This window comes from Desmodus rotundus, chromosome X (assembly GCF_022682495.2).
Source record: "Desmodus rotundus isolate HL8 chromosome X, HLdesRot8A.1, whole genome shotgun sequence".
Taxonomy (NCBI): Eukaryota; Metazoa; Chordata; class Mammalia; order Chiroptera; family Phyllostomidae; genus Desmodus; species Desmodus rotundus.
Genome location: NC_071400.1, coordinates 39940395 through 39956649, shown reverse-complemented (window position 1 = coordinate 39956649; position 16255 = coordinate 39940395). Strand labels below are relative to the sequence as shown.

General features: G+C 41.2%; 1 protein-coding gene and 1 pseudogene across 1 annotated transcript in view; one reads left to right on the top strand and one right to left on the bottom strand.

Annotated features, from left to right (window-relative positions):
• The window catches only part of SRPX2 (sushi repeat containing protein X-linked 2), a 39667-nt gene that overhangs the window by 9564 nt on the left and 13848 nt on the right, over positions 1–16255 (bottom strand). Inside the window, exons 4-9 of the mRNA XM_024578743.3 lie at positions 15370–15561; positions 13083–13259; positions 12671–12797; positions 12414–12535; positions 5016–5195; positions 4539–4672 (exon numbers count right to left, since the gene is read on the bottom strand). Coding sequence (XP_024434511.2) covers positions 4539–4672; positions 5016–5195; positions 12414–12535; positions 12671–12797; positions 13083–13259; positions 15370–15561 — 932 coding nt within the window. The remainder of the gene's footprint in view (positions 1–4538; positions 4673–5015; positions 5196–12413; positions 12536–12670; positions 12798–13082; positions 13260–15369; positions 15562–16255) is intronic.
• LOC112321353 (26S proteasome non-ATPase regulatory subunit 13-like) lies at positions 5725–6380 on the top strand (annotated as a pseudogene).

The window sequence follows — 16255 nt, the reverse complement described above, 5'->3', positions numbered from 1 at the left end:
CAAAAACACTTAAACTCATGGAAATTGAATAGCATGCTATTAAACAATGAATGGATTAAGAATTATATCACGGAAGAAATTAAAAAGTTTCTGGAAAAAAATGAAAATGAACTGACAACAGTACAAAACTTATGGGACATAGCAAAGGCAGTCCTGAGAGGGAAGTTCCTAGCGATACAGGCCTACCTAAAAAAGATAAAAACATTTCAAATAAACAAACTAACCCTATATCTACAAGAACTGGAAGGGCAACAACATAGAGAGCCCAGAGCAAGTAGAAGGAAGGAAATAACCAAGATCAGAGCAGAAGTAAACAACATAAAGACTAAAAAAACAATTGTAAGGACCAAGAAATCCAGGAGCTGGTTCTTTGAAAAGATAAACAAAATCGACAAGGTTTTAAGCAGACTCAGAAAGAAAAAGAGAGAGAGGACCCAAGTAAACACAATCAGAAATGAAAGAGGAGAAATTACAACTGACGCCACAGAAATGCAAGGGATTGTAAGAAATTACTACGAAGAACTGTATGCAAAGAAATTTGAAAACCTAGGTGAAATGGACACATTTCTACAAAAATATAATCTTCCAAAACTGAATGAAGAAGAAGCAGAAAGCCTGAACAGACCAATAACAGCTGATTAAATTGAAGCAGTAATCAAAAAAATTCCCAGCACACAAAAACTCTTTGACTGGATGGTTTCACAGGAGAATTTTACAAAGCATTTAAGGAAGAGCTAACCCCTATCCTTCACAGACTATTCCCAAAATTCCAAGAAGTTGGATGAGTCCCAAGCTCTTTTTATGAAGCCAGCATCATCCTAATCCCAAAATTAGATAAAGACATAACAAAGAAATAAAATTTCAGTCCAATATTGCTGATGATCATAAACGCTAAAATCCTCAACAAAATATTGGCAAACTATATGTAGCAATACATTAAAAAGATCATACACCATGATCAAGTGGGATTCATCTCAGGGGTGCAAGGATGGCACAATATTTGCAAACCAATAAACATAATACATCACATAAACAAAAGCAAAGACAAAAATCACAAGATCATATTAATAGATGCAGAAAAAGCATTTGCAGAAAAAGCATTTGATAAGGTACAGCACCCATTTATGATAAAAACACCTAGCAAAGTGGGAACAGAACAAGCATTCGTCAACATAATAAAGGCCATATATGAGAGACCTACAGCCAACATCATACTCAATGGACAAAAATTAAAATCTTTCCCACTAAGATCAGGAACAAGACAAGGATATCTGCTCTAACCACTTCTATTCAACATAGTATTGGAAGTCCTAGCCACAGTTATCAGACAAGAAGAAATAAAAGCCAACCAAATTAGGAAGGAGCAAGTAAAACTGTCATTGTTTGCAGAGGACATGATAGTGAACATGGAAAATCCTATAGACTCCACCAAAAAACTTCTCAATCTAATAAGCAAATTTGGCAAAACAGCGGGATACAAGGTCAATATTCAGAAATAGAAGGCATTTTTGTGCACCAACAATGAAATATCAGAAACAGAAATCAGGGAAAAAATTCCATTTGCCAAAGCAACAAGATAAATAAAATGCCTCAGAAAAAAACTAACTAAGGAGGTAAAAGACTTGTACTCAGAAAACTACATAACACTGAAGAAAGAAATTAAGGAGGGCACAAATAAATGGAAGCATGTACCATGCTCATGGATTGGAAGTATTAACATCATCAAAATGTCTATACTACCCAAAGCAATTTATACATTCAACACAATCCCTTTAAAGTACCAATGACATATTTCACAGATATAGAAGAAACACTTCAAAAATTTATATAGAATGACAAATGACCCCGAATAGCTGCAGCAATTTTGAGAAGTTAGTGGGATTACCATACCTGACATCAACATATATTACAAGACCATGGTAATGAAAACAGTCTAGTACTGCTGGAAGAACAGATGCATAGATCAGTGGAACAGAATAGAGTACCCCAAAATAAACCGAAGTGTCTATGGTCAATTAATATTCAACAAAGGGGGGCAAAACCTAGAATGGAATCAAAATCACCTCTTAAACAAATGGTGTGGGGAGGTATGGACAGCTACATGCAAAAAAATGAAACTCAACCACCATCTTACACCATACGCAAGAGTAAACTCAAGATGGATAAAAGACTTAAATATAACTCATGACACCATAAAAGTCCTAGAGGAAAATATTGGCAGGAAAATCTCAGACATCCTGCGCAGCAATGTCTTCCCTGATATGTCCCCTAAAGCAAGGGACATAAAGGAAAGAATAAACAAATGGGACCTCATCAAATTAAAAAGCTTCGGCATGGCTAAACAAAACAGCATTAAAATGAAAAGAGAACCAACCCCATGGGAAAACATATTTGCCAATGATACCTCAGACAAGGGCCTGATCTCCAAAATATATAAAGAAATCACATGACTCCACTCCAGGAAGACAAACAACCCAATTAAAAAATGGGCTAAGGACTTGAACAGACACTTCTCCAAGGAGGACATACAGAGGGCGCAGAGACATATGAAAAGATCCTCAGCATCACTAGGCATCAGAGAGATGCAAATTAAAACCACAATGAGATACCATCTCACACCAGTCAGAATGGCCATGATAAACAAATCAACAAATAGTAAGTGCTGGCAGGGTTGTGGAGAAAAGGGAACCCTAGTACACTGTTGGTGGGAATGCAAACTGGTGTAGCCTCTGGGGAAAATATGGAATTTCCTCAAGAAACTAAAAATGAAATTGCCTTTTGACCCAGCAATTCCACTCCTGGGTTTATACCCTAGGAATCCTGAAACACTAATTCAAAAGAACATGTGTACCCCAATGTTCTTAGCAGCACAATTTACAATAGCCAAGTGCTGGAAACAGCCTAAGTGCCCATTGGTAAATAAGTGGATTAATAAACTATGGTACATTTACACAATGGAATTCTAGACAGCAGAAAGAAAGAAGGAGCTCCTACTCTTTGTGACGACATGGGTGGAACTGGAAAGTATTATGCTAAGTGAACTAAGCCATGTGGTGAGAGACAAATACCATATGATCTCACCTATAAGTGGAATCTAATCAACAACAAAAAAAGACTGGCAAGCAAAATATAGCCAGAGACATTGAAATCGACAACAAACTGACAGTAACCAGAGGGGAGAGGAGAGGGAAATAACGTGGGAAAGAAGGGAAAGGGATGTAAATGAACATGAATGAGGAACCATGGATGGAGCCAAAGCAGGGTGGGATTGAGGGTAGGGAGGTGGGCATGGGTAGGGGGCAGGGGAAAGTGGTGGTGGGAAAATGGAGACAACTGTATTTGAACATCAATTTTAAAAAGTTAAAAAAAACCCACAACTTTTAACCAAACTCATAGACACAGGAAACAGTTAGTGGTTGCCACAAACAGGGAATGCAGGGTGGGTGAGATGGATCAAGGTGGTGAAAAGGTACAAACTTCCAGTTATAAAATAAGTCATGGAATGGAACATACAGTATGGCGACTATAGCTAGCACTACTGTATTGCACATTTACAGATAGCTAAGAGGGTAGATCTTAAAAGTTCTCATCTCATCATAAGAAAAATTATGGTTATGAATGTTAACTAGAGTTATTGTGGTGTTTATTTCACAATGTATACAAATATTGACTTATGTTGTAAATCTGACACGAATATACTGTTATATGTCAATTATATCTCAATAAAAAAAGATTGTCAACAAAAAAGTGAAGTGTAAAAAAAAAAAAGACTAGAATCCCTCCTGCCCCTGAGGTCAATCTCTGCTTGGAGTTGGCCTGCTCCCGTGTTCTGTGGAGTGTACTATCACTTAATAAATCTGCTCTCTCTTTCTGCTATAAAAAAAGTCAACTCCCTAATTTTCCTTTGAAATATCACTATACTTTTCCTTCTCTTCTGCTATGTGTGGTGGCTAAGACCATAGATCCTGAAGTCAGACTGCCTGAGTTCAGTTCTGGATCAGTCACTTACAAGCTAGTGATTTAGGCAAATCTTTATCCTCTGTATGCCTCAGTTTCCTTACCTTTAAAATGGGGATAGTAATAGTACCTACCTGTTAAGGGTTGTTTTGAGAATTAAATGAATATGTGTAAAGCACATCCTTATATACTTGGTATCTATACCATCTAAGTATTTCTTAATGCTATTATTCCTGGAAAACATAAACATAATTCAATGCCAACATTTACATTTGACCATACCTGTTTTACAAGTCTCTCTACAGTGCTCTGCCACATTCCTTTCTACTCTTCATCAAGCACCCTTCAAGTCACACCCACAATTCCAGTGTCCTCACTGTCTTTTTAGTAAAAACATAGCAATTTTAAAAAAGTACTAAATTTGTGTAGAGTAAAACTGATCAAATGTTGTTGAGTTTGAAGAAGTAGGGCTTGTGCTGCAGAAGGAGCAACTATTTGATTTGGAAGAGGTAAGGGAATAATGGGGTGAGGTTAGGGAGTATATAATGGAGCTAAGAACTAATTAGGGGAGTGGGTCTCACCTGTAGCATAGAGATCTGCATTTTGTAATATCGATCGGAGGGATCAGGAGCTGAAATGATGAGGAGGCGTTGTTTCTCATAGAACTGATCCAGAAGGCCAGCAGCTGAGTTTACATTAACGTTAATCTTCATAGCTAGGGCAGAAGCAGATTGCCATTTAGATTATGGCCTTCTCCTTCATCCCAACATGGGTAAAAACATCTTGAGGAGTTCCAATCTTTCAGATTAACCCTTTTTAGTTGTTTCTCCCTTTCCTTGGGAAAAATCCTGAAAAAATACTTAGAGATTTTAAACCCTTTGTCTTGGAGTAGGAGTATTCTGAAGAAGAACACTGGCCCTTAAAATAAACACATCTAAAACACCCCCCTATTCCCACATCATACACAACTATTGAACCCATATGCCATATAAATTGGGAGATCCTCCAAATAACTCTGATCAATATGTCTACTCTCCCCATTCCCTAATTTTACTCACAAGCACAAATGGGTGGTGATCCTGACCACTGGCGGCTAGACTGGCAGACCCGGGAGGGGGTCCCTTGCCTCTCATAACCTCCATCACAGTGGTATTCACAGGTGGCACCATAGTTGTTTCCCCCTGAGGTGCAAGTGAGGTAGCCATGCTGTGGTGGTTTCAGAGTTGGGCAGCGTCTCACTGTTAAGGAGGAATTCAAGTTAGGGGCTATGGCATTTCATTTAGGAGAAAAAAAATGGTTAAGAGGGTGCCAATGCTGGGTTTCCTAGATCAGGTGACCTAGGATGATCAGAATGAATGATTTCTTCATGTTTCCAATGGCCAGGAATACAGCCCAGAATGTTCTTTTATTAAGGAATTAAATGTGAAATGTAGATTAAGATATTCACAAAATCTGGAAGCACAAGTGAGTATACATGCTGTCATCAGAAGAGTTCATTTACCTGTGAAATAAATTTTGCCATTTTTATTTTCAGACTTTGTGTACCCTACATAAAGATGACCACCTTATAAAATTACTTTTAATATTAAAGAAAAATAGAAGGAGACTTAAATATCCACCAGTGGGAGAAGCGTTAAGCAAATTATGTTTTCAGAAGCACATTATTATGCTATCATTAAAAATAATCCTGGAGAATGAGCACTTCTGGCTGCCATTCCCGCAGCGCTGACTTCTCAGTGTTCTGTAATTCTGTGTTCTTTCACCGTTATGAAGGACTCAACCGACTTTCTGCAGCATAGCCAGAGCTCCGGCCCGGCCAGGCCTCCATGTGGCACCACCTGGAGGAACTCTACAGGAAGAAGTTGTGGCATCAGCTGACACTTCAGGTGCTTGGTGTTGTGCAGGACCCATGCTTTGTCCAAGGAGATGGTCTCATTAAGCTTTATGAAAACTTCACTAGTGAATTTGACCACAGGGTGAGCCCATTGTCCCTGGTAGAGATCATCCTTCATGTAGTCAGACACATGACAGGTCCTAATGTGGCTCTTATTTTTCTGGAGAAGACTTGTGAGAAAGTGAAAAGTAGCAACGTGGTGGTGATCCTGTGTAAAACTGCAATTGGAGCCCTAAAATTAAACATCAGGGACCTACAAGTTACAAAGGAAACAATTGAGGATGTCAAAGAGATGCTCAACAACCTCCCAGGTGTGACATTGGTGCACAGCCATTTCTACCACCTGTGCAGTAAACACTACCAGATGATGGGGAACCATGAGTCCTACTACAAAGACACTCTACGGTTCCTGGGCTGTGTTGACACTGAGGACCTGCCAGTGCCGCAGCAGCAGGAGAGAGCATTCATGTTGGGCCTGGCAGGACTGCTTGGTGAGATAGCGTTCAATTTCAGAGAACTCCTCATGTGACTTGGCCCTGCAGGTCAGCTGTGGGGCCTGCAGCCTCCAAGCCTCTGGGTGCAGGGAGAGGGGAGTGAGTCTGCTAAAACAACAGCGCTGAGGCGCCTGTCCCTCACCACCCTCCTGCCCCTCCTGCACCACGTGCTTCTCTGAGTTTCTGTTTGGGTCTCAGCACCATGACCCTTCCTTAGACACCCAGCCGGACCACCTGAGCTGAAGTAGCTGCCCCTTCATTGCACATGCTGTTCGTGGTCTGCATGCTCATCCGCCTTTCCTACTAGAGTGTGAGCTTGTATGAGGGAGACCCAAAAATCTCTGGACTTACCTTCTGGCAAGCAGCCCCTTGTAGTCCAGCTCCCCCGCTGAGTGAGTGTTCTGGGAACCCATCTGCAGTGCACCAGCTGGCATTGTTGTGAGAGGCTGCATTTGGCTTCAGTGCAGTTTTTTTGAAGACTCAACAGATTTGCCCATTTCACAATGGGTGATTTATAAGTGCACCTGCCCACACCATGCTGAGTGTGCAGCAGTTTTTTTTTAAGGATTTTATTTATTCATTTTTAGGCAGAAGAGAAGGAAAGGAGAAAGAGAGGGACAGAAACATCAATGTGTGGTTGCATCTCATGCACCCTGTACTGGGGACCTGGCCTGCAACCCAGGCATGTGACTTGACTGGGAATTGAACTGGTGACCCTTTAGTTCACTGCCTGTGCTCAATCCACTGAGCTATACCAGCCAGGGCTATGCAGCAGTTTTTGACCAAACATGGCATGACCCCCTTGCACCACCCTCCCTATTCACCTGATCTCCCCTCAAGTGATTATTTTTGTTTCCCCGGTGAAAAACGTCCTCAAAAGGAAACATTTGGCCAATGTGGAAGATGTGAAACAAACAAACGGCACAAGCTCTAAAAGGCACCCAAACAAATAAGTTCAAAAACTGTTCTGAGCAGTGGAAAAAACATCTCCATAGGTGTATTGCATCAGGAAGACAACACAATTTTTTATAACTAAGTTCCTGGTGTTTTGGGTACCCCATTCATATTTCTGGTCCAGCATGTGTCCCCAGCTCCAAGTACTGCTCAGGAAGTGAACAGTAACTGTAGAAAACTACCACGCAGCCTTCCCTAAGCATTGAAAGCTTCTTCTTAATACCGTATATGATTGATAATAAGAAAGTTTTAGTATAGGGGTACTAATACCTATATTATCAGAGCCAGTATTAATAAAAATGTCTTTTTTAATCAGTAAAAAAAATATTACTGGAAGGTTTTTAAAGAACATGAGAAAATTGTGTTATAATGAAAAATTAAAAAAGGTGATCTGATTGATAGTGGATATATATTATGAGTCAACAATATATTTTTAAAAAGTATATGAAGATAAAAGACTGGAAAAAAACCACCAGGACTTCTGGTCAAGATGTCAGCGTACATAAACAAGGCTTATCTCCTTGCACAACCACATCAAAATTACAACTAAACTATAGAACAACCATCTTTCAGAACCATCAGAAATTGAGCTGAATGGAAGTCCTACAACTACGGAATTGAAGAAGAAACCAACTATGGAATAAAAAAGAAACCACATCGAGATAGGTAAGGGGGTGGAGATGTGGAATAGGCTTGTCCCACACCCATATGTAATGGATAAAAATAAGGGGGGATACATCAGGAGCAAGGGGTATCAACCCCACACTAGGATCCCAGCCCAGGGTTTTAGTGCCAAAGATAAGTCTCTATAACTTTTGGCTGTAAAACACAGCTAGTATTGAGGCTGTGGACAACAGAAACTGCTAGAGTCTCACACAGTTCCTCTTAAAGGGCCCAAGAACAGACTTACTTGAAATCACTTCCTCTGAGCTCCAATGTGGGGGCAGCAGATTGAATGGTATCAGAGACATATATGGATGAACTGAATTGTCTGGAATCAGGGTGAGAGTAAGGGGGCAGCTTTCTCCCAAACAGAAGAAACAGAAGTGTGGCAGACGCCATTGTTCCTTTTCTGGCACTACCCCTACAGAGCCACAGAGCCAGCAGGTGGGTACCATATCTGAGACTCCATCAACCTGGCTCATACTGTGTGCCCCACCTTGGTGATTACCTGAAGCCCTGCCCCACCCAATTTTCAGGCCCATCCAAGCTGTTTCCAGTGGTTTTTACCTATGAATAGCTTATCTTGGCCATGCTTCAAATTTTCCTAAATTCTCTCAAACAAGCAGCATCTGGTTTCAGTGAGCCCCATACCTCTTGCTAAGTTGCCTCAGGTCTGGCATTAGCAGCAGCTGGCCTTGGTTCACAGCTTGGCCTCTTCTGAGCACCCCCAAGCCTAACACAAATAGCAGCCATCTGCAGATTTCTTTGTAGTTTATACTGTGTGACCTCAGACAGAACATAAGTGATGGCTGACCTTGAACGTGCCAACAGCAATCAAGGCTCAACTACAACAGGAGGTTGTACACAGCCCACACAGTGGGTGCATCTTGAGTACCCAGCTTGGGTAAAAGAGGAGGCTGTGCCACTGGACTCTACAGGACACCTACTATATTAGACCACTCTACCAAGCCCAAGCGACATACCAGCTCCTCCTAATACATAGAAACAAACACAGGGAGGCTGCTAAAAGGAGAAGACAAAGAAACATGGCACAAAACTCAAGAAAAAAGAGCTAAACAAAATGGAGAAAAGCAATTTATCAGATGCACAATTTAAAATACTGGTTATAGTAAAAATGGAACTGCCTTTGGATCTGTCAATTCCACTGGGACAACTGTAACAGCATAAATAATAAAATATAATTTAAAAAAGAAGGAAAGAAAATACCAAAAGATTGACAACAATTACCTGTGCAAGATGGGATAATAGATTTTTCCTTGTATATTTCTACATTTCCTGTGTTCAAAAAATGAGTATGAATTATATTTATAATGAAAAAAGCAAAAACAAAACAACCTAACACTAAACAAAGAGGGAGAATCAAGCAGGGAACACCACCAATTTCAGCAGAGGCGAAAGACTGAGAATAAAGGCTGATTAGATCTCATCATTAGTAAGGGCAAGAAAACAAGTAGATACAGACTATCTTGGTGAATTTTATCTAGATTTAGGAGAATGAGAAAATCCTGTAGGGGAGTCAGGGTTTCTAAAACACGTGTATGCTCAATGTCATGCAGGCTTCCTGGATGACCATTTAACCCTTACAGCAGTGGTCTCCAACCTTTTTTGCACCAGGGACCAGTTTCATGAAAGACAATTTTCCCATGAAGGGGGACGGGGAGGGCAGGGGATGTTTTCGGGATGACTCAAGTGCATTACATTTATTGTGCACTTTATTTCTCCTATTATTACATTGTAATATATAACGAAATAATTATACAACTCACCATAATGCAGGATCAGTGGGAGCCCCGAGCTTGTTTTCCTGAAACTAGATGGCCCCATCTGGGGGGCGATGGGAGACAGTGACACCCAAAGTGTGTTGCTTATGTCCAGACTACCCTGTAATCTCATTTTGGTTGCTGTCACTGCAGAAAACCCTGCTTTACAAAGACAGGAACTTGGGAATAGAAGCAGGCTCTTCAGTATTTTTGCAGCAATCTCAGGATATTCCACCTTGACCTTAATCCAGACTGTATGGATATTTGAAGTTGTCTCAAACATACTTTTAAGGCCACCATCATTAGCAATCTCCAGCAGTTGATCCTCTTCTAGCACGGACAAAGTTGATTCACCTGGCTTATTCACAATTGGGTCACAGATCCATTCCTTCCCAGTTTGGGGGTCTTTTGTGGTTGGTAGGTAATGCTCAAATCTTTTGAAAGCTGAGATAGGTGATCACTCACCAGCTGGGAGAAAGAAGGCCCTGGCACAGTCTCCTTCAAAATCTCTGCTAATGTTAGAAACATGTCAAACATCCCAATGGTCACTCATTGTCCCCATAATTCCAGTTTGGCTTTGAATGCAGCCACTTTCTCTGCCGACTTGAACACAGTTGTTGTTCTTCCCTGAACTGTCAGATTGAGTTTGTTGAACAGGTTGAACATGTCACACAAATAAACAAGTTTTATGACCCATTCTGTGTCACTGAAATGTGCTGCCAGTGGTGACTGTTTTTCTAAAAGAAATCTCTGGAGTAGCTCCCTTAATTAAAAAATTCTGGTTGGTAATCTACCTTTAGAAAGCCATCTCGCTTCTGTGTATGAGAGGATGTGTGTGCTCTGTGTCCATCTCCTCACAGAGCTGTGCAAACAGATGTAAGTTAAGGGCATGTACTTCAATGTGGTTGGTAATTTTAATCACATCCTGCAAAATGTTGTTAAGTTCAGGTGACATTTTTCAACTAGCCAGCATTTCTCTATGGATGACACAGTGCATAGACTCACATCCAGAAGCAACCTCTTTGACCTGAGTAGTGAAACCAGAAAGCTGTCCAGTCACGGCAGCCACTCTGTCCATGCATGTACTGACACAAAATGAACAACTCAGTTTTCCTGACATGTAATCATTCAAAGACTTGAACAGTTCTGCAGCTGCAGTGTTGATTGGCAACATAATTGCACATAACATACCCTCATGCACATCCTCCTGAAAAATATATCGCAAAAAAAACAAGCATTGTTGCCTTGTTGTCAACAGTGGTAGACTCGTCAACCTGGATTGCATACCACGGTGAGTCATTCATCCTCTCTAACAATTGTGCCACAATATCCTCTGCTATTTCATCAGTTTGTCTAATTATGGTGCTGATCAAAAGAGGAACACATGTCACCTTTTGAACTGCAGCCTCGCCTAAAACTTCATGACAAATGTCCTTAGCAGCATGAAGAATCAACTCTTCACCAACAGTAAAGGGCTCTTCAGCTTTAGCAATGTGGTTGGCCACTGAGAATGATGCTCTCAGTGCAGACACATTTGATGAAGTGGTGGCCTTCAATAATTGCTTCTGTTCTTTGTGTTCACATTTTTTTTTCTTTTGAAAAACTCCAAAGGCTTGTCTTTTAATGTAGGGTGCTTGGTCTCTACGTGGCAAAGCAGTTTTGAAGGTTTCATGGCTTTGCTGGATAGCCGGTCACCACATATTATACAAAGAAATCTTGGAGAATGTGAATCACCTGTTGCAATGAACCCGTAATTTAAGTAAGACTCTTGGTATTTTCTTTTAAATGCACCTTTTTTTTGTTGGCAGTCTTAGAGTCTTCTGCTGTGTCATCATTGAGTCTTTCCTCCTTTTCAAAGAAGCTCTTCAGTGACATTTATGTTTTACTCATTTTGGCTCTCATGTGGGCTTACCAAAACTGTGACTGAGACAAGTGCGCAGTGTGGGAAAAAGGCATGGGTGAGAGTGGTAAATAAAATAATGGGCTGGCCATGCGCAGACTAAAAATAAGTGTCAGATTCTGACTTAAAGCCTGCCACCAGATGCAGCTATACAATTCCAGTACATCAACTCATTTGCCACTATAAAGCCTGACACCAGATGCAGCTTAATTGTCACTTGCCACACACTGATAGGGTTTTGATATGAGTCTGCAAGAAATTGATTTATTATGGTCTCTGTGCACTCAAACCTCTCTGCTAATGATAATCTGTGTTTGCAGCCACTCCCCAGGGCTACCATCACTGCCTCAGTTTCACCTCAGATCATCAGGCATTATATTCTCATGAGGAGTGTGCAACCTAGGTCCCTCCCATGTGCAATCCACAGTAGGGTTTGCACTCCTATGAGAATCTAATGCTACCACTGATCTGACAGGAGGTGGAGCGCAGGTAGTAATGCGAGCAATTGTAAATACAGATGAAGCTTCGCTTGCTTGCCTGCTGCTCACCTCCTGCTGTGCGGACTGGCTCCTAACAGGCCACAGACCAGTACTGGTCCATGGCCCAGGGGTTGGGGACTCCTGCTTTACAGTGGATTTGTTTTTTCCCTCACCCAGTCTAAAGGAGGTTTCTGTTTCAGGTATAGAGAGGAGAGGGTTGTGGTGGCATCTAGAGGGTCAGTGTAGAGCACGAATAATGAACAATGTATAAATGGAAGGCTTCTTTCTAACCTTGTACTTTCACAATGAACTTGCAGCTAGCGCGGTTGTAGGCTCGGTCATAGGCAGTGTAACGAATCACATGCTCTCCTTCAGGAAAGTGAGAGCCAGGCTCAGGGCCCCGAAGTGTCACCCTACATGGAACAGAGTAAAAGAACCACTGAGGAAAGACATCGTTAGGATCAGGGTCTGGGGTACATCATCACTGTAGCCTCAGCACAAGAGCCTGGAGAATCTGCTGGGAAGTATAAGGGGTATCCGTTACTCACCTGGTGATGGTACCATCAGCAGAATCTTTCACCAAAGGTGGGTTCCAGGATACTCGAGCAGTCAGTTTCTCTGGCTCTGCCATCTTCTCACGTGAGTGGGGACAACGGATCTTGGGGGGATCTATGTCTGCCAAGGTCAGAAATCAGGTGCTGACTTGTGGGCCCCCTGCCTTTCCTGAGGGAACCCATAGAGGCAATACCACACCAGTGGGTAAGTAAAAGATACACTGTATTCAAGATGCTCAAGAAAGCCCAGCTCTGGGGGAAGTGATCACTTCTTTAAGCGTGTGCTCAGAGTGCCCCCCTCATAGTAAACGAGAACGCCTTCTGTAGAAAGGATTCCACCTCCTCTGTGGACACAATACCAGGACGACTCTTTGTAGCAGGACAACTGGGAGTGACCAACACTTACCTACACATACAGGCTCGCCTCCACTCCATTGCCCATCTTCCATGCAGATTCTGCTGCGGTCACCTTCCAGGTGGTAGCCACTGGAACAGCTGTAGTCACAGCAGGAGTCAAGAAGTACCCCATTTGTGCAGGTGTAGGTGCCACTCGTAATGAATGGCAATGTGTGGCATCTCATTTCTAAGAGAAAACCAAGTGGCAAGCTCAGTGGCTTGTGGGACTACCTGGAGGTGATGGTGGGGCATCTAGCATGGGAAGAACCATATCAGAGATAACATAAAATACAAAAACCCTACCCTAAACTTCCCTTACACTTTTGTGCCTAATTGCCTGTCTTTCCTAATTGACTTCTTATTTTTATAATAACGTACAATAGTCCTGGGGAGAGGGGTTCTCAAAGAAGTAAATGACCTGTGCATGGACTTGAGAATCACACTTGAGTTTAGATCCCAGCTCCACCCCTTGCAAGCTCTCTGACTTGAATAAGTTACATTGTCTCTCAGAGGCCCAGTGTTTTCACCACTAAAATGTGGATATATCATAGAACTGTTATGCAGATTAAAAGGGATGATGCATACAAACCTCTGGACTCATTTAGGGCCTCAGCTGCTAATAGTTTTCATCTCTTGTTCCTCAAATGTTAGATATCCTTGAACAAATTCAAAGCTCCTTTTTGAGTATTACTTTGGTATTGTCACAGGCATTCCTCAGCTGAGACTCACTTACATGTGAAAGTAGGCTGGCCCTCTATCCAGATGAGAATATAAGTCAGGCCAGTGACGGGCCAACTTTTTAGTATTTGATTAAAGAAAAATCCATGTGCTTTAGATAATAGATGTGTCAGAAGTGGAGACTGCTACTGAGTGATTGTGAGCTCATGCTTGCCAAAGTCTAGTTTGAAATATCTGATACTTGAAAGAAGTGGGCAAGCCATACATTCCTTTACATTTTGTAAGTTGTAACTCTGCATAAGTTCAATTAGTGGAGCTTTGCATAAAGATTCTATAAGCTATGTTAATTTTTCTTCAAGGTCAAAACAGATCATTGCATTTTATGTTTTCTGGTATCCTTTATGCAAAAATTACATCCTTGAAATCAGTGCCAAGAAGAAATGTTTATCTTTTCAGGTGAATTTGTTCTCTTAGTATTATATGATAATTAAAATGATACATCCAAAGTATTTACTTTTTTGTCTCTTATGAGGAAGGGCAAAGCCAGATTCATTATTCAAAAACAGCCCCACCAAATAAATTAAAAATAAAAAATAAAAATAAAAGTAAAAAAAACCCCAAAACAGTAATTAACTTGTTCTAGGCACCTGGAAATATGTATATCTCCATTCTTTTAACTGGTTTTGTGTTCATTTATAGAATTATACTATTTAATGTTGTGAGGCCAATTCAAATTTGTTTTGGAAACAATGGGGTCTAATTCCTAAAACAAATTAATTCTTTAGAGGAGTGTAGTGGCTTCCTTATTTCTGGCTATCAAACTTCTCCTCTCCCCCACAGCATCTTTTCTGACCAACCCAATTTCTCTCTGAATGCTCAGCACTGTGTGTGTGATCACAGAGCCTTCACATGCACACATTTGTGTTTCTATCCCATTAGTCTATAAGCTGCCTGGGGGTAATTGAGAAATTGAGTAAACTTCTGAAGAAACCAATACAGGGCCCTGCACACATGGATGTCCTACAAATGGCATTCAGAGATAGACATGTGGACAGATAAAGCTCAGCTACTAAAAAAAAAGTAAGTTGTAGATCTTGAATAAGAGATAGGGATTTGGGAGCTGAGGGGGACATGATTTGGACTGTATGTGTTAGCATCCCCACATTCTAGCCTAAGGATTCTTTGTGGCATTCTGAAGAATATGAAGAATAACAGCTGTCTCATAGCTTCACTGCCACGGCCTTCTAAGGCCCTAGGCCAGGAAGTATTGCAGTTTGCCACATGTTGGAAAGAGTCTGAGACCATACTTCCTTGAGTATTCCAGAAGAAGGCCCAGGCCTACATCAGGCCCCAAACCCAAGTCTTACAAGCACTCCTCAGTCCCCAAGCCAGAAGGACTGGTTGCTACTTAAATGCCCTTATTACTTGGACAATAACCACACGGAGAGGAAATGATCTAGAATGTTAGGATGGGGAAAAGCTATTTTGGGTTCCTGTGGAAAATTCTCAATTTGCACTTGACAAAAGGCATAGTAACACCTCCAGGCATATACTGTCAGTGGCTGGCTGGCTGGCCTCTCTCATATACATGTATCAGCATCTGCACACACACTACTTACGCCTGCAGTAGGCAGTTCCAGACCAGCGGCGGCTTGGCAGGCATTGCACCGACCTTCGACCGATCAGTCGAAAGCCCCGGTCACAGGAGAGATCACAACGAGTGCCCAGGCTACTGTGATAATTTCCTCCTCTTGGTGAGTAGCATGTGGCTTCTCCATCTTGGATGTTTAATGTATAACACCATCGGGGGGCTGTAGCAATAGAAGAAAAGTAAGCTAGAAGTACAGTAATTAAAACAGTCTGTTGGTGAAAGGACAGACACATAGATCAATGGAACAGAAAAGAGAGCCCAGAAAGACACATACAATTATGATGAAATGATTTTTTGACAAAGATGCAAAAGCAGTTCAATGGAAGAAAGATAGCTATTCAAACAAATGTTGCTGGACCAATTGAATTTCCATAGTTAAAAAAGGAAAAGAGCCAGAAGAAGGAAGAGGAAGAGGAGGAAGGGGGAAGGGGGGGGAAGGAGAGGAAGGGGAGGAGGAGGAGAGGAAAAGAATCTCAACCTAAGTCTTACACCTTATATGAAAATTAATTCAAAATGTACATAAATTTAAATGTAAAAAGTAAAATTATAAAACTTTTAGAAAAAACAGGAAAATATCTCTGGGATCTAGAGCTAACAGGTCATAGACATGACACCAAAAGCACAATTAAGTTAAAAAATCAATACATTGAACCTTGTCAAAATTACAAACTTTCGTTCTGTGAAAAGCACTGTTAATAGATGAAAGGCCAATTACAAACTGGGACAAAATATTTGCAAACCACACATCCAACTAAGGACTAGTATCTAGAATATATAAAGAACTCTCAAAACTTAACAGTAAAAAGTAAAAAGCAAACAATTCAGCTAGAACATGGACAAAAGACATGAACAGA